The sequence below is a fragment of the Lissotriton vulgaris genome, chromosome 2_1 (assembly GCF_964263255.1).
Source record: "Lissotriton vulgaris chromosome 2_1, aLisVul1.2, whole genome shotgun sequence".
NCBI lineage: Eukaryota > Metazoa > Chordata > Amphibia > Caudata > Salamandridae > Lissotriton > Lissotriton vulgaris.
Genome location: NC_141687.1, coordinates 1255421788 through 1255441053, shown reverse-complemented (window position 1 = coordinate 1255441053; position 19266 = coordinate 1255421788). Strand labels below are relative to the sequence as shown.

The 19266-nt window shown below is 48.6% G+C and overlaps 1 protein-coding gene across 1 annotated transcript in view; it reads left to right on the top strand.

Moving 5' to 3' along the window:
- Positions 1-15311, top strand: part of TIMM8B (translocase of inner mitochondrial membrane 8 homolog B) — a 69695-nt gene extending 54384 nt beyond the window's left edge. The window contains exon 2 of the mRNA XM_086956979.1: positions 14764-15311. Within this exon, the coding sequence (XP_086813105.1) occupies positions 14764-14931 (168 nt within the window). The 3' untranslated portion in view covers positions 14932-15311. The remainder of the gene's footprint in view (positions 1-14763) is intronic.
- Positions 15312-19266: the final 3955 nt, after the last annotated feature.

Below are 19266 nucleotides of genomic sequence, written 5' to 3'. Positions count from 1 at the left end.
GCCAGACTGTGAGGGATCCATTCGTCTCAAGGAAGGCGGCCAGCTGCTTGTTGACGGTCTTCTCGATGACTTTGGCTGGAAACGGGAGGAGCGAGATGGGGCGGTAATTCTTGAGTTCGGTGGGGTCCGCTGTGGGTTTCTTGAGTAGAGCGCTGAGTTCGGCGTGCTTCCAGCTCTCCGGGAAGGTGGCGGTGTCGAAGGATGTGTTGATGATGTCACGCAGGTGGGGTGCGATGACAGCGTTGGCCTTGTTGAAGACGTGGTGGGGGCAAGGGTTGGTCGGAGATCCGGAGTGGATGGAGTTCATCGTGCGGATGGTGTCTTCGGTGCTGATCGGAGTCCAGGCGCGGAGGGTGGTGGTGGTGGGGGGTGGTGGTTCGGTCGTGGTGTGCGTTGGTTGGTTGTTGAAGCTGTTGTGTATGTCTGCGATCTTGTTGTGGAAGTATGAGGCGAGGGAGTCGCAGAGGTCTTGCGATGGGGTGATGTCGTTGTTTCCTGCGCTTGGGTTGGAGTATGAGGCGAGGGAGTCGCAGAGGTCTTGCGATGGGGTGATGTCGTTGTTTCCTGCGCTTGGGTTGGATAGCTCTTTCACGATGTTGAAGAGTTCCTTGCAGTTGTGTGCGTTGTTGTCCAGCCGGTCCTTGAATGCAGTTTTCTTGGCGGCGCGGATCAGCTGGTGGTGCTTCCGGGTGGCAAGCTTGAAGGTGGTCATGTTGTCCGGTGTTGGTTCCCTTCTCCAGACTTTCGAGGGCTCGGCAGTTCTTCTTGGAGCTCATGAGTTTGTCGGTGAACCATGGGGCTTTCTTGCTGCCGGGTCTGCTGGGCGGGGTCCTGAGCGGGGCGAGCTCGTCCGCGCAGTTGCTGATCCACTTCGTGAGGTTGTCGGCGGCCTGGCTGGGGTTCGCTGAGCTGGCAGGAGGGTGCTGGCTCAGGGAGGTGGCGAGCTGGTCGGCTGTGATCATGTTCCAGCTTCTGCGGGCAGCCTGTTGCTGGTGGTGGTGGGTCGTCGTTCTTTTGAAGGTGAAGTGGACGCAGCTGTGGTCCGTCCATTGAAGCTCTGTGGCGTGGCTGAAGGCGATGTCTTTGCAGGATGAGAAGACTGCGTCGAGTGTGTGTCCGGCGAGGTGGGTGGGGGTGGACACCAGCTGCTTGAGTCCAAGATTGGCGAGGTTGTCGAGCAGGGTGCTGGTGTTGCGGTCGTTGTTGTTCTCCAGGTGGAAGTTGAGGTCTCCCAGGAGGATGTAGTCAGCGGAGGGGAGGGCGTGCGGGCTGACGAAGTCGGCGATGTCCTCGCTGAATTGGGTGCGTGGTCCCGGAGGTCGGTAGATCAGAGTGCCTCTGAGGGTGGTCTTCGGGTCGGTGTGTATCTGGAAGTGCAGGTGTTCGGCGGTGTTGAGGGTGTTGTCGGTGCTGGTCGTGATACGGATGGTGTTCCTGTGGATGATGGCGATGCCTCCTCCCATCTGGTTGGCTGTGCGGTCCCTCCGGGTGATCTTGTAGCCCTCTGGGATGGCGATGGCGATATCGGGCGCTGAAGAGGCGTTCATCCAGGTCTCCGTGAGGAAGGCAACGTCAGGGGCTGTGGTGTCGAGGAGGTTCCAGAGTTCGATGGCGTGTCTGTGGACGGAGCGGGTGTTGAGCAGGATGCACTTGAGGTGGGTGCTGCTGGAGTTCGACTTGGCGGGTGCTGGTGCGATGCAGGTCCGGATGCAGGTGAACTTGCAGGCGTGGCAGCTGAAGGGTCCGTGGGTGCGTCGTGGTGTGGCGTGGTAGCACCCTGGGAGTCGACCGGCGTTGAGTGCGCTGAGGTTGGCGGCGGTGTACGTCAGGCGGGTCGGCCGGGGTCCTCGGGGGCCAGGGGTCCTGGCACTGGGCGCGGTCCAGGCGCAGACGGGCTTACCTTTGGCGTGCCTTCGGCGCACAAACGGCGCGCCCGCTGCGCGTTCGCACGGTCGCCATATATGGCGAAGTGCGCGGGGGGGCGGAGCAGCTGGGAGGCGGGAGCGGGGAGGGAACAGAAGGCAAAATGGGCGGGGTTATTGGCGGTGGCGGGAACCGGGGAGCGGGGAGGTGGGACGACGGGGCTAAGGCACAAGCACAAACAGAAGGCAAAAAAGCAGGTTACAGGGAGACAGGCTACAAAAAACACTAAACAACAGCAATGACGACGGGGGCAGGTCGCGGACCACGCCGCTAGAAGGCAGGGGGCGTGGTCACGCGTCTGAAGCTCGGCAAGCGAGGCAGCGAGGCAGAGGCAGGGAACACGCACACAGCAGCTGGTGGCCGTGCGGCGCAGGGGTGTCCTAGAGGTAGGTCACACTCACCTGTGCCGCACGGTCGCCATATATGGCGAAGTGCGCGGGGGGCGGAGCAGCTGGGAGGCGGGAGCGGGGAGGGAACAGAAGGCAAAATGGGCGGGGTTATCGGCGGTGGCGGGAACCGGGGAGCGGGGAGGTGGGACGACGGGGCTAAGGCACAAGCACAAACAGAAGGCAAAAAAGCAGGTTACAGGGAGACAGGCTACAAAAAACACTAAACAACAGCAATGACGACGGGGGCAGGTCGCGGACCACGCCGCTAGAAGGCAGGGGGCGTGGTCACGCGTCTGAAGCTCGGCAAGCGAGGCAGAGGCAGGGAACACGCACACAGCAGCTGGTGGCCGTGCGGCGCGGGGGTGTCCTAGAGGTAGGTCAATAATGACAAAGAAAGAAGTGTGAAGCCAGATAAATGCATTCTGATGTCCCAGGACATATGCAATTAATATAATAGCATCGTCAAACTCAGTAAATTAGATTACACATTGATTTGAAACTTATGTCATGACAAATACTAATTGCATATCCGAACCATTAGTTTAATGTGGAAATTGCATGGAACTGTCAAGATTTTTCTTTAAAACCTAATTCTCCAAACTGACTTCAGGTCAGGCCTTTTTGTTGTTATCAATGTTTGGAAGTTAATTTTCTTGCTTCCTTAATGATTGCCGTGTTAGACTTCAGTCATCCCACATTCAAGCACCTTATTTTGCCGTAATCCCGTTAGTTTGTCACACCGACCCAATTCATTGAACCCCTAGAACAGGCTGTTTATTGGTCACTATTGCGAAGTACACATTAATCTTGTCTCTCCTCTTGAGCTGTTTTATCTACTCATCTTCTGAAACACAGCCCTTCCTTGCACCTCAGTATCACCAGTAAGTTTTCTATCTCATTCTTCACTTTACACTTTTTCCATCACTCCTGCTCTCTCCTCACCCGTTCGTTCCTCTCCACCGTTCTTCTGAACCCACAATCATCCTTCACTTTTCTCTGCCTTTCCTTTTTAGGTCTCGTGGTGTTGCAGTGCGAAGCACTGCCGCCACGAGTCTTATAGCTGCTGTCTGTGCCTCCAAGGGAGGCAGAGCTAGCTACAGACCTGTGCACGAGCCGATTCTACTATGGGCACGAGCCGATTCAGGTCTGTGAACGCGCTTCACTGTGGATTAGCTCGCGCTCCACAGGATTCAGGTCTGTAAACGTGCTTCACAGTGGATCAGCTCGCGCTCCACAGTAGATCGGCTTGTGCGCGTTAATGAATGTGGAGCACGTCAGGCGCCCAAGGAACAATTATCACAGCATGAGACCCCACTTATCACAGCAGGTCAACAGGCGCCCCAGGCTGCTGGAGCACTCAACTATAATTAATGCGCAGTTGAGTGCTCCAGCAGCGTGGGGGCCTCTCGGCATGCTGTGATAATTAGTTTACTTTGGGGCCTCATGCTGTGATAATGCTCACTTTCAGTGTTGTGATTGGGAGCAGGGTATTACTGGTTGGACTAGCGACTGCTAATTTATTTTATATAATAGGGTCCAGCCTACCCCATATGAACCTAACTCCTTAGTTTTATAAAATTACTACCAGGAAACAACATCCCAACTGAGAGATGGACTATTTGGCCGATTCAGAAGCTCGAGAACCAAGGTTGAGTCTGGCACGAGGAGGCTCAAAGCTTCAAATGTTTTTTTGTTTTTTTTAAAGGATGCATTTCAACGTAGACATTTGAACGTGCACAGGACTTCACCACTTGTCATGTAGATTCGCGCCAAGGGGATGCTCCCTTACTGTGCATTGCCTGTTGGCTCCTCGGCTCTGGGTTGTGTTCTTGCTGCATCCAGTGAGGACTGTGAGCTGTTTCATTCCAGTGTTGCAGTATGGCAGGTTGTGGAGCAAGATTGCAGCCTCCCCGGGCTGCTGTACACCAGTGGAGGTGGTGCCAGGAGGCTTCATTGGTGTCTGGTTTAACCTATGTTGCCCAGATTCCACGTTCTCTGCTTGGCGGGTGCAGCGATGGCGAGGCAAGCTGTGGCTATCTCTAGGGGCAGTTCGGCACCTGCAGGTGTGATGTCCAATTGTATGTGTGCAGCAGATGCGAGCAGCCAGGAGCTTTGCTCACTGGTGCAGGCGCTTGTTGACTTTTATTACAGTGTACAATTTACCTTCCTTGCGTTATTTAAGGCAGTGAGATGGGCTCCAGGCGTGTGTTCTCCAAATATTGTCTTGATGAGCTGAGATCTGACAGGGGACGATGACATAGGATTGGACGAGTGCATTGAACTCTCTGATTTTAGGATTGGGAGGGGGCAGGAGATGGATCTTCTTAATGAGTTTTTCAGTGCTACATCTATGAAAAGTTTCAGCAGGGAAAATAGGAAGATGCTGCATTTGCATATTTTTTCCTGTTAGCAGATGTTGGTTCATTATAAAGTTGTAGATACTGGATTCATTGAAAAGTCGAGTTTTTTTGCACCCTGTGAGCAAAAGGAATTGGTGACATGAGGACGTGTGTAGCTGTTGAACAAGTCACATTTGCATAGAACATGTGCTAAACAAGTGCACTTAGTGGAACAAAAAATTATCTAGTGGTGAACATATAATTTGGCGCCTTATTTGCACACTGTGGAACTAAGAGACATGAGCTCTGATCCTGAGTTCCCCGCTCAAACAAAATGTGTGATCTTGAGAATAACGTCGGCTAAGAGGCATAAGGTGAGCACTAGAAGAATATTGCTTTTTCATGGATACTACCAGGAAATATAACAGTGAAGAACGAAGAATGATCAATTGCATATCCTACCTTTTTACATTTGGAAAAATTTGCCCGCGTGTTGGAACCTTGCTGGAACTTGTACTGGTTGGCTGTGGACCTACTGATGCCATGTGCATGGATGCTTTGGTCAAGGGTCCATCGGGGAGATTGCGTGTGGTCTGTCCTATCTCCTCCACCACTACTTCCCCTGGCATCTCCTGACTGTTCTTCGTGTCATGCCCCTTGTGAGGGTTGCGCCTTCAGATTTTTTGAGGGTCCTGCTTTGTTACAGACTCCGCTTAAAATTCAGATACGAAAAACACCAGCATTTCGGAGGGCTATAAAAACCTATTTAAAGTATTTTGTTGCCACTGGTTTTATCAATATCATGATTTTATTCTGTTATGAGTCGATTTTACTGCCCTAATCTATCGCCATTTTGTCAAGGAGTGTCAGACGTGGTGATTTACGAATAGGACACACATTAATTTAAAAGAAGAGTATGGTACCCTAATGTATGCGGCGAGAGGTGTGTGCCGCATTGCAGTGTTTGGTACCACATATCGTTCTTAATCTTAATTACCATCGCTTTGTTTATCTACCGAAAAGACTGGAAGTGTGCTAACAAATGTTGAGCAAAACATACACAATGTTCCTGCATTTGCCTGAACACTCATTTTCAAGGCGATGATGAGATATGCTCAATTAAACAGAAATCTGGTTAACTTAAAATATGTACTATGAAATACTTTAGTTTTCATCACCTTTGTGCACTGCAGACAAGGGTAAACAAGGACTGCCAAAGCCAATAGGTATGGCTTGCATTTTGAGTCCGGAATAAAACTTTTTAAAAAAACGTTAAAAAAGATGAAACACATTTTCTTTGTTTTCTGTAAACCAGAGGTCTCAAACTTTTTCTGTAGTAAGAGCTACTTATGTTTAATAAAAATCTGCCCACTGTTCTAATATTATTAATAGTGTAATAGTAGCAATTTCAGAAAAGACTACATTAGTGGACACTGTATGCAGGATTGCTAGCAGTGATCACTTCACTGCTCCAGGCACAGTTGCCGGCAGTAGTGTAACAAGTCTTTGCAATGCAAAAGGTCTCGCATTTACGTGAGTTTAAGCTATCTGCATTCTAAATAACAATGCCTTTTATTTATGTTTTAAAGACGGAAACAAAAATAAAAGGCATTGTCATTTACCATGTCAATAGCGCAAACTCACGTAAATGCGAGACCTATTGCATTGCAAATGCTTGTTCGTTAGTGCCACCAGCAGTTCTTCCCCACATTCGAAATGTAAATATGCCCCCACATTTCATTCCTCACTAGGTCTCACCTGGACAGCAAATGCGCTGTCCTTACAAGTTTATGGTCTGTTTATAAGAATAGTTTTTTTTTTTTAAGGGGGCTTAGAACCCACCCATTGCCTACTAATAGGGGCTTCTTAATCATTTATTGCCTGACTCCTCATAGGCTTTGCAAATGCTTGTTCATTCTTTCGATTTTTTAATTGATGTGTGGTGTGTAGACCATGATCAGTTATTAGCTGCATTTCAGTTAATACCTCTGGGTATCGAGTGATTTTTAGACAGCCAACAAACATTTTGTATGCCTGTGACCGGAAGTGTCTGCCCGACATAACGGGACATTAATTTATGCTACAGAAGAAAACCTTGTCATGTATTCTTATTTTTCCTACTTACTTTAATTCGGGAAACATTGAGAAACGTACACAAAAATCTCCTTGCTGAATTCAGATTAATTTTAATCCTTTTCTGAAATGTGTAGCTTTCTGAGTTCGCAAATGGATTCACACTTGTGTAAATCACAAACTGCAAGTAGGCAAAAACCACAAAAGAAAATTACTCTCACTTTGTTTTCTTAACCACTCTCCCTGCCCCTCAAAAGCTAGAAAGAGGTTGATCTCGACACAGCAAACCTTTTTGTTGCTGCCGTTCTTGGGAAAAAAGCACTTTGTTGCACTGGACATTTTACCGAAACAAGATGCAACATTTTGAATATTCGGGCTATTTTCTCAGTTCTCTCCAGTGGAATTGACAAACCTTGGGTACTTATCCCCATCTTGTGCGAAACCAGTATTGGCAAAGCCACTATGTCTGGCACGGACTGCCATCCTTTTGGCTTTGCAGTACTTGTTTTGTTTTTTTGTCATTGCTTTTTGTAATGGTTTATTATTTGTGAAGATGCTTGGCCCATCTCCAACATGCAAAAAATCCCCAAAAGCACACCTTATTGGGTTTTAAAAAGCACACTTTTCCACAGTAGCCTCTTGAGGTAAAGGGATTTATTTTTCTGATATAGTAGAACGGACACGGGCTGATTTGACCGCGAGTTACTGCAATCATTTTATTCACCCCATACTAAATGTTAGCAGGCGGCAGAAATATGTGGCCTACCATTTCATTTGCCCCTTGCTATATGTTTTAACAGGCAGCAGAAAAAATTGACTGACAACAATAACAGGCAATGGATGGCAAGGGCTGGCAGAGAGGCTGTATAATGTATTTATTTATTTAGCTGTTTTATAACGCGCTCCGTTACTACCAGAGTGTCCTGGCGCGGTAGGAAAAACAGGCATGTGGTTAAATAAAAGAGATTGAGAGTTAAACTAATAAGCAAACCTAAAAAGATGGGTTTTCAGGGCCTTCTTGAAAGGGACAAAATTCTGGATAGATCTCAAAGAAAGTGGTAAAGTATTCCAGGCGGAAGCGGCAAGAACGCCGATAGACCGACCACCAAGTCGTACCCGCTGAAAGCGCGGAACCTCCAGCAGACTCAGATCAGCCGATCGAAGAGCGCGATTGGGGACATAACGTCTAAATCTTTTCTTCAGATACGAAGGCCCCAGCTCATTAACTGCCTTAAATGCCAATGTCAATATTTTAAAAGTGATTAGTTGAGAGACTGGTAGCCAGTGTAGTTGTTTCAGATGGATTCTAGCACTTTCCCTGCTAGGCACATTACAAAGTAGTCTCGCTGTAGCGTTTTGAATTACCTGCAAACGGGAAACCAAAAAAGATGGAGTCCCACTGAAGAGAGAATTGGCATAGTCGAGCCGTGAGAGTATAAGAGCTCTCGCGACAGACTCTCTAGCTGCGGAAGGAAGATAGGGAAAGAACTTCCTCATAGCCTTAAGAGACCCAAAGCACATGCCCGTAAGTTTCTTTATATGTGCTTCGAACCTCAGATCCTCCCCAAACCATACACCTAGGTTCTTTGCAGGGATGTTCACTGAGCAAGGTTGGGGAAAATCGACAGGCCACAGGAGTTCTCTAAAGTTTGGGGGGGAATTGCCCATATGGCAGGATTTCAGTTTTATCTTCGTTACACTTCAGTTGCGCCGCCGCTAACCAACTGAAAACTGAAGACAAGCCAGAGCGAATGACCACCGGGCCAGGTAAATAATAATTGCGTATCATCCGCATACGCCATAATTTTGGCCCCAAGTTCTGCCAACACAATGAGCGGAGTAAGGTAGACGTTAAAAAGCAGGGGGCTCAGCGTGGATCCCTGGGCTACCCCTGTCGTGAGTGGTTTGGCCAAAGAAGAGAATGGAGGAAGCCAAACCTGCTGAGATCTATCAGACAGAAAGGATCCTACCCATTTCAATTCCGGACCCACCACACCTATCTCAGCCAAACGTGCCAGAAGAAGAGAGTGCGGGACAGTATCAAACGCGGCAGATAGGTCCAATAATATTAGCGCCGCTCTGCCGCCACTGTCCAAACACTCTCTGATGGCCTCTGAGATCTCAACGAGGGCTATCTCCGTGCTATGGGCTGCACGAAAGCCCGACTGGGCAGGGTGAAGGGCCTCTGAGGACTCAACAAAGGCGTTCAACTGGCGAAACGCAAGTTTCTCTCCAACTTTCGCCATTGCTGGCAGCAGGGAAATAGGGCGATAGTTGCCCGGTGTAGTTGGATCAGCACCCACTTTTTTCAGCAGGGGAAGCAGCTTTGCCTGTTTCCATTCATCGGGAACCTTAGATGTTTTAAAGGACAGATCCATTATTTGCGTAATTTCCTTCGCCACTGATTCTGCCACTGCTGCCAACACACGAGCAGGGCAGGTATCCCCGGGAGCACCGGATCTCAGTGACTTAATCGCTCCCAGAGTGTCTTCAAATGACGGGGGAGTGAATGTCTCCATCAAATGTGTTGGAAGATTTTTTGTAGAGCATTCTCAGCATTATCAATCCCACCCTTAATTTCTCTAAGGCTCTGCTGGATTGTGGCAATGAACAAATTAATAAAGGTAGAGATATTGGCATAGCTCATTTTTTTAAAATCTTAAATAAATGGCATTGTCATTTACATTGCCTATATGTTAATCGCTCGCAAATGCATGACCTATTGCATTTACACCCAACAAGAGCCACACACAAAGCCACACACACACCAGAGTGCCACACACACACACACACAACAGAGCGCCACACACACACACACACACAACAGAGCGCCACACACACACACAACAGAGCGCCACACACACAACAGAGCGCCACACACACACAACAGAGCACCACACACACACACAACAGAGCGCCACACACACAACAGAGTGCCACACACACACACAACAGAGCGCCACACACAACAGAGCGCCACACACACAAACACACACAACAGAGCGCCAAACACACACAACAGAGCGCCACACACACCCAACAGAGCGCCACACACACACAACAGAGCGCCACACACCCACACCCACAACAGAGCGCCACACACACCCACAACAGAGCGCCACCCACAACAGAGCGCCACACGCACACCCACAACAGAGCGCCACACGCACACCCACAACAGAGCGCCACACGCACACCCACAACAGAACGCCACACGCACCCACAACAGAGCGCCACACGCACACACAACAGAGCGCCACACACACACACACAACAGAGCGCCACACACACACACAACAGAGCGCCACACACACAACAGAGCGCCACACACACAACTGAGCGCCACACACACAACAGAGCGCCACACACACAACAGAGCGCCACACACACAACAGAGCGCCACACACACAGCTGAGCGCCACACACACAACAGAGCGCCACACACACACTAACACAACAGAGCGCCACACACACACTAACACAACAGAGCGCCACACACACAACAGAGCGCCACACACACAACAGAGCGCCACACACACCCAACAGAGCACCACACACACCCAACAGAGCGCCACACACACCCAACAGAGCGCCACACACGCACACACCCAGAGCCACACGCACACACCCAGAGCCACACGCACACACACAGCCAGACACACGCACACACACAGCCAGACACACACCCACCCACCCAGAGCCAGACACCCACCCACCCAGAGCCAGACACACACACCCACCCACCCAGAGCCAGACACACACACACCCACCCACCCACCCAGAGCCAGACACACACACACCCACCCACCCACCCACCCACCCAGAGCCACACACACACACACCCAGAGCCAGACACACACCCACACCCACCCAGACACACACACCCACCCAGAGCCAGACACGCACACACCCAGAGTCACACACAGAGCCACACACCCACCCAGAGCCAGACACACACACCCACCCACGACAAGATTATTAGTTACAGTTCTTGAGCTCACACTACCCCCCCTTATCTACCAAGACAAACACAAAGCTGTGTCTCTCCGCGCACACCCTCATCCAGCCAAGTGACACTTATTTATCTTGTCCCAAAAGATTTCCACCCACACCAAAAAAAATTTTTTAAAGTAAGCGTGCTAATTAGCATATAGGTGTGACATAGCTTCTTTCCAGTCCATTACTGCCTGGTGTGCAGTGTATTCACCTAGGAACCTTTAGGACTGGGCTGCTAGAATTGAACAGGTGTATTAATCTCGTGCTGGTTGCCACGTGCACATATGATCTTGCCACGGAAGACAGCATGCTTATTTCAAACCAACTAGGAGGGTTCATGGCCCACCACTAAGATGTGACCTGCAGGTCAGCAGAGTTTCAGATCCCGGCCATGTCAAGTCAGCCTTTCTTACTAACTCGATGAATACCAAACATTAAACAGTACTATTTTCACACAAATAAAGTTCCAAGTAACGGGCTACAAATAAATCGCCACAGAACGAATTTGAAAATGCCCTGCCTCAACCATTAGCTGAGAAAGCAGAATGCTTTTATTTGACTGTTTTTTTCTCAAAGCACAAAGGCCAACTATTCGCATCATTATTTTCTCTGAACCCCGACCACACAAAAGGTGAAATTGTGAGCAGTTTCTTGTTCAGAGAAAAAGTGACACTCAGGTCCCCTCAGGCTCGACCTGTGGGCAGGAAGCAGAGGTAATAAAAAGCACCATGTGAATGCCCTTTGGGAGGACTCGACACCAAACACTGCAGATATGATAACTGGCGGTGAAGTAAAATGTGACTGCGTCTGACGCCTGGTAAGGGCGCATCTCCTCAGCCTGGCACAGGACGCACCCACCCATCTGTAGAATGACGGGCAAAGAGGGGCAGCTGCTGCCGGAGCCCTTGACCAAGGCCCGGATGCCCCCAGCCGTGCCCCACCTGCCCCGCTGCACCAGCTTCGGCATCCAGGAAATCCTGGGCTTGAACAAGGACCCCCCGGTGCCGCCCAGGCCCAGCCTGGACGCTTTGAGCCCAGGGGCGCACCTGCTGGCGGCCCGCAGCGTGCTGAGCCCGGCCGGGATGGGCATGGGACTGCTGGGGCCCGGGGGCATCCCTGCCTTCTACAGCCAGCCAGGCTTCTTGGAGGTGCTGCAGGACCCCCAGAGTGTTCACCTGCCCACCCTGGGGAGAGGCCCTGGACAAAGAGACAGCAGGAAGACTGGCAGCTCAGGTACCGTCAGACTGAAGGAGTGGTTGTGGACCAATACTGTGGTAGCCCCAGAAATCTATATACCGGAACTCCTTGCCACCAAAATGTACTGAACCCCTGCGTGCAAACCACACGGACACGCGAAGAATTTACAGTGCACACCCTTCATTAAAGTCACCACCCCCTCGAATTTATAGAACACCCTCCCGTGCAAACGACACGTGCGGCCGCACTCCCTGGATTACAGTGCGCCCCCTTGCACTCCGCATATACTCCTCTCCCCCCCCCCAAATTTCCAACACCCCCTCCATGCAGACTACACGAGGCCACACTCATAGAATTTACAGTACACCCCCTTGCACCCGCATGTAGTCACTTCTTCCTACGAATATATAGCACACCCCCGTGCAAACCACACGAGTCCGCACACCCAGAATTTACAGTGCGCCAGGAGCACTCCGAATATACATTAACTCCTCCCCCCAAATGCATAGCATACCCTTCGTGCAAATCACACGAGACCACACGCCCGGAATTTACAGTACACCACCTCGCACCCATTTTATACAGTAACTTCTCCCCCTGAATTTGTAGAGCACCCTTCCTGTAAACAACACACTTACAGAATGTACAGTACTCAGTGCTTTAAATGGCCAGGTACCCAGTACCTACACTTCTTTAAATCGAAAGGAAGAATGCCTCTACTTCTTACCACGGATGCAATACTTTTAATGGGGGAGTAAAGTTTTTTTCTGTAGCAAACAGGTACTCTGGGTAAAATAAGTAACTACACCTTCGTATTTCCATTTCAAGCACCTAATACACCCCTCTCCCATTTGTAGCACGCTCTCCGTGCAAATAATATATGCGGCCACACTCCCAGCAGAATTTACAGTGCACCCCACACATCCAGTAACCCCCTCCCTCTCGCATTTATAGAACATGCTTCGTGCAAACGACACGAGGCCAAACTCCAAGAATTCACAGTGCATGCCTCTTGCACCCGCACATACAGTAACTAACTCCCCTGAATCTTTAGAACACCATCAGAGCAAACAACATGTGGCCACACGCTCAAAATATGTAGTACAAGCCCCTCACAAATATATCAAGTACCCAGAATCCATAGTGCACCTCTCATGTACTCTGCAAATGCACGCAGGCCCCAACTACACCCGCAACAAGGACCCCAGAATTTAGAGCGCACTGGCCACACACACAGCAATAGTGCTCGGCTTTTATAACACAAGTCCTTGCCCATCCGGTAACCTGGCCCCTCGATCATAAACACGAGGCTATTCAAGGGATAAAGGTGGGTCAAGCAGATGACGCCATCGGCTGTCTGATGGTCCCTGCCTGATGTCAATTTGTGTTACCCCCAACTTGCGCTACCCCCGACATTCGGACGCATTGATATGCCACATGAACAAACCTGTGAAAGGAGGGGGTGGGGGGGAGGTATTGCCCGGCACTCACCCTGCCCATGTACAGCGCATCCAGCCGGTCGTCGATCCACTTCTCCACGTCACTCGGGCTTGGCGCTTCTGGATGCCCCCGTGGCCCCCCGGGGACCGGTTACCCCTGCAAAAAATAAACCGAGGCAGAGGCTCGATGCTCACCGTCACTGCGGTGAAACAAAATGGTGGCCGCAAGCTTCCGATTTTTTTGGAATTGGGGGTGTGGTTTTGCTGTTTTGAGTGACAGACAACGTCACTGTCTAAAGAACAGCAAAACTTACGCCCCCAAATCCGAAAAAGCCGGAGCCTATTCGGAGGGCCAGCTCTCTCCAATGGCTGGCCTCCGTTTAGGAAGCCAGCCAATGGGGGAGAGGCAAAAACAGAGGCGGGACAAATAGTCCCACTAAGAATCATTAATTCTCGGACTTCCAGTCTGCCTTTGGCAAACCGGATATTACCTAGACCTAAAAAAGGGACACAAATTTGGCTTAGATACCTTTTATGAGAAACGTGTAATGAATGCTCAAGCATTTGTTATGTATAGTACTTGTATCTGTTTTATGTTGCAGTATAACACCAGATTAGCTAGGAAAACATTATGTGGCCTTTGTGTGATGAAGGTTGTGTGTTTTTTTTTTTTTTAAACTAAGAATGAACCTGGTGTTTTGGAATGCAGAATTTGTGTGAGGTTACCCCGGAAAGGCAGTGCTCAATAATGTTTACAAATCATTTTTTGCCCCGTTTATTTACTTTAGCAATACTTTTCATGCCAATACATTTCATTATGTTGGGCTGAAGCGCTCTGACGAGAAAAGCCATTGGGGCGGGGGAAGTCAGGCAAGTATCTCAAAGGCTGGTTGAGACAAGGCAGCCTGTCACATGCGGGATATCTTCTCAGGGAAGGGCTGCAAATCAAAATCTCATGCAAAAGTCTGGCTGCGCTGGGAATTAATTATTGGCTTGGTCCATGTGCCTTGGCGAGGTCAGTGGCACTGAGGCAACATCAGCCATGGCAAACACCCTACGCAAGGCCCGAATGTCAAACCCTAATGCGTAATAAGTCCCGTTTTGAAAGAAGACATTTTTTAAAAAATTATTATTTTTTACTGTCTGCACATTTTATAGAAAGAAAGGTGCATTACATGTGGTTGCAGCCTGTAAATCATCAAGAAGTAGTATGGCAGACACATTTCAGGGCACCAATGTTTTTGGACTTAAATGCTGAAAATTCCCACTGATTGTAATTAATAGCGTGACTGATGAAACCGATTGTTTTACTTCATAAAGTGTTTCCCCCAGTACTACTACTTACCTGTTAGAAATTGTCTATACTCCAATTTAGTTTTTGCTTCTTTTTTTATTTTTTACATACAGGTTCATAACTTCATGGATGTTTGCTGGGACAAATGCGTGGAGAAACCAGGCTCGAAGTTGGACTCCAGGACAGAAACGTGCTTGAACAACTGTGTGGACCGATTCATCGATACAACACTCTCAATTACAAATCGCTTTGCCCAAATTGTACAGAAAGGGACTCATTAACGCATGGCATATTGAAGAGATCTGTGCTTCAAGAATAGACCGTTTTAACAATTTCATTTTTCTTCGTCCTTCTGTCAAAACTACTTGTTTCAACGTGTATTACATATTATTGTTAATCCAAAAGAATGAAGTAAACACCAAATGAAACCTCTGTGATCTACAAGCAAAGCTACCGTTTGTTTCAGTCCGTACCTCATGTTTAGTGCAGCATGATTTCCTGAAAAGCTCTCTTGAAAATTAAGTCACAACACCCTTGTTATTCCATATTTCTGTAAAACAGGGTTTTCATGTTTCAAGCTGTTGCAATTTGGTTAGCCTGTGAGAAGAGAACTAAAGCTTGTGTTAATTTATTAAATAAAGCAAGATCGTCCTGCTCTCTACTATTATGAATACTGCCTTCCTTCTTGCCCATGTTTCTAGGTAGCTGGTATCGCCTGTAAAAAGTGGCCTTGAGACAGAAGACATCAGAGGTAGTTTTGACTTGGAATGATTGCCCTCCATTAAGTGATGATTGTAGTAAGAGGAAAAATGCTATATAAAAAAGGAGTGCAGAAATACAGATTAAAATCTATAAATTACTTTTCTTGTAATCCATTTTCTTGTCCGCAAGTTGGTAGCAGGAACTTGTTAAACATTTCTTAGTATTTCATCTTAACGACAAATTAGTTAACTGTTAAACTTCTACAAGGGAGGCACACTGGGTCAACAAAATCTACCGAACCCTTATTGTGTGGAATATCTGAAAACAGTTTCAGCAGCGACAAGGGGTTTCTTTTCTTTTTAGATTCTAATACAGTCTTAACAATGATTATCACAGTTTCACTCCAGGGGAAATAGATAGTGGGTGTGGAGAAGCATGAAAAAAATATTTAGTGAACATAATAAGTTTTATAAATTGGCATGAACATGCACTTGAAATTAAACTATGTAAAAATTACAATAATAATGTATCTTTTTTAATTTATGTGTGGATGTTTTTGGGTATCAAAATAGAAAGTGGGACCAGCACTCCTGGTCTCCTTAACTCCTTCCATGCTGCCCCGCTAAATCCTAGGAACAGTTGACTGTTTCAATTAGTCGCAAAATTATGCAGGTCTTCAGAATGAAGATATAAAAGGACGTATTCACCTGGAACGATCGAGCTGCATGAAGTGATAATTGGAAGAAGAGCAGCAATACAATGCTAGAGAACATAAAAAATGAAGGGTTTCAGAAGTATGGGTCAATGGTTATGAATATACTTGTTGGTAATTGTTATAACCCCTTGCGGAGGCCCATGGGCAACGAGGAGCTACTGGGCACAACCAATTTGGGGAGTGAGCTTTTTAGGCCTTCTACTACTGAGGTACCAGGGCCTGACTTGCTATGAGCCTGGAGCAAATGGGCCAAGTAACCCTTCAGCACCTGAGTCACAGTGGTAGTGTGGGTTGGGCAGGCAAAGGCTACTCCGTGGGTGGTAGATGCAGGGGGTGGACACGAGCCACAACTCAAAATAACAAGCATTGGAAATGCAATAGGTCTCGCAGCATTAGAGTTAGTGCTTTTAGAATTGTTTATGGGGTTTTTTTGTAAATCTTTAGCATTTTTGTTTCCTGTAGCCAATGCTAAAGAATTACAAATAAAAAAAGCCATAAACATTTCTAAAAGCTCTAACTCAAATGCTCTGAGACCTATTGCACTGTGTGAGGGTGAGGGGTTGAGGGTGAGTGAGGGTGAGGGTGGGGTTGAGGGTGAGTGAGGGGGTGAGGGTGAGGGGTTGAGGGTGAGTGAGGGTGAGTGAGGGTGGGGGTGAGGGTGAGTGAGGGTGAGTGAGGGGTTGAGGGTGAGTGAGGATGAGGTGTTGAGGGTGAGTGAGGGTGGGGGTGAGTGAGGGTGAGTGAGGGGTTGAGGGTGAGTGAGGGTGTATTATTTCTACCAAAAAGAGAGGAGGCATACGCAGGAACACATCACATATATATTTGTTAGTAAGATAGCTCAGTGGACTACTGCATCCACTGCAGAGATCTCCAATAGTCTAAAAGGTGTACGAATCCCGGCAGGCCCGCTATTCTTTACGTCCTTCTAATCAAGCATATATTGCCAATCATGCTCTCCAGGGCGCACACGTATGTACAGCCACACCCCCTCCAGCAGTAACACTGTTTCTTTGTAGCTGGATTTATGGGCAGAAAACCCCCCAAACAAACTGGGGGGGATTGAGGAGGGGCTACGGAACACAAAGGGGATGGCACATACCATGGTTACCGCACAGGGCTTGCCCGCATCCCCCGCCCCCTCCATGCAAAGGTTTGTCGAAGTGAGCCTTGTGGCAAAGGGTGTTCAAGTGTTGGGTTTAAAAATGTACGTAAGGCATGGTATGTCCATGCTGCTATTAAAGTCCGGGTCTAACAGAGGGAGCCTCCTCTTAAGAGGGGTTTTGCTGCAGCAATCCAAGATGGCGGATTTGTTGAAAAGCTGCGAGTAAACTGACAGCATACTCTGCACCTTTTTATAAAAAAACGATTTGAGATGGCTTCCATCATGTCATGTGGCGATCTGAGTTAGTTCCGTCATTCCTTACGTAATATCTCGTTTGTCAAACTGTAGACATTTTGCTCGTTTCGGTCTGAATTTTATTTTTTTTCCTTCATTTTGCATCATCTTAATCAGTCCGTGTTATGTATGTATTGCCTGTTTTTTTCCAGGCTCTCTCCCGAGCGAGTAGTGTGCATAATTGTTTTAGGGGTTCTCCAGCATTCCACACTTCTGGCAAGAGTTGGCGGGCCTAGACCTGTGCAGCAGGATTGCATAAATTAACCGGCACCGTTTACAGTGAGCGGACAGATGTAATCGGCCGTGTTTATTCTAGCGCTGGAACGATGCGCTTCAAATGTTCCTTGATTTATGGCGCGGTCTCGAGTTCTACACAGTTTACATTGGTCGAGGACAAAACTCGCTGGGTTTGCTAAAGTAGTTCAGAGGTTTCAAGATGTTTAGAGTAGCCGGATATTTGTAATTTTACGAGGATATGTTCTCTGAGCGGAACCAGAGCGGTGCGAGGAGGGTGCCGGGGAAATGGGTGTGGAGGCTGCAGGCCAATTCAAATCCACCCTTTCTCACAGCCCTTTTAGAAATGTGGCGTATAACACCGATTGACCAGTTTTGTTACCAGTCGCGAGACATGTGTGCATCCGAGCAGGCTAGGATGCACCGAGCCCCTAGAGTGTTGAGACATACGGGCTTTCCGAAGCCTGCGTTTCCGGTCCAAAGTGAGATTGTGCGCTCAAAATGGAGTCTTTATGTGAGGCCTCCGCCGGATAGATAGCTGGGGCAAAGAAAACGCCTCACGACTCTTACCTTGGTATTCACTGAGAGTCCCCGCCACTGGCCTGCAATGGTGGGAAAAGGAGAGGCCTTTTCCTCCTCCTGCCATGCTCCTCTGGCCTTTATGTTTTCAATTGGCGGCTGCAAAAACAAACAAATGCGACATGGCGGGAAGGGGAGGGGGCGGAGCGGGTTAAATTAAACAAACAAACAAGACGGACGGACGGAGGAGAGGGGAGGGGGGAGGAGAAATGCGACACGGCGGGAAGGGGAGGGGGCGGAGCGGGTTAAATTAAACAAACAAACAAGACGGACGGACGGAGGAGAGGGGAGGGGGGAGGAGAAATGCGACACGGCGGGAAGGGGAGGGGGCGGAGCGGGTAAACAAAGACGGACGTGCACGCGCTTTTAAGCTCAATGCGCATGCGCATTGAGCTTAAAAGTCACGGGCACTGCAAGGAATCGCCACGATTCCTTGCAGTGTGGATAAAGAGTGGATAAGTCCCAATACTCTCGCCTTGCTCGATGCGCATGCGCATCGACAGGCGAGACCTAAAAACATAGGGGCATATTATCAAGACAGGCGATAAAATTATCACCGCTTTAGCAGCAGAAAATTGCAGCTAAAACGGCGATAATGGGCTTGATAATATGCTCTATGGAATTCCAATTTAAGTCCATGTTAGATGTGAAGGACATCTACCCGGAGCTTCAATTGTAATACCATAGAGCATATTATCAAGACCATTATCGCCGTTGTAGCAGCAGGTTTCAGCCGCTAAAGCGGCGATAATTTTATCACCTGACTTTAAGCCCTGCGATTAGTCCTACATGCTTCTGCAGGAGTTGCACTACAAGAGCCCCTGGGAGCTTTAACTCTTGGATGATGCAGAAGGCTGCAGCAGCTGTGGACGTTGAGTAGCACTTGTGGCTCTGCAGGAGTAGCAGCTGGGCATCCACTGCACTTCCTCTGGCAAGATTGTATTCACAAAGTCCATGAGGCCCGACTACATTTATTCTATTTCTGCAGAA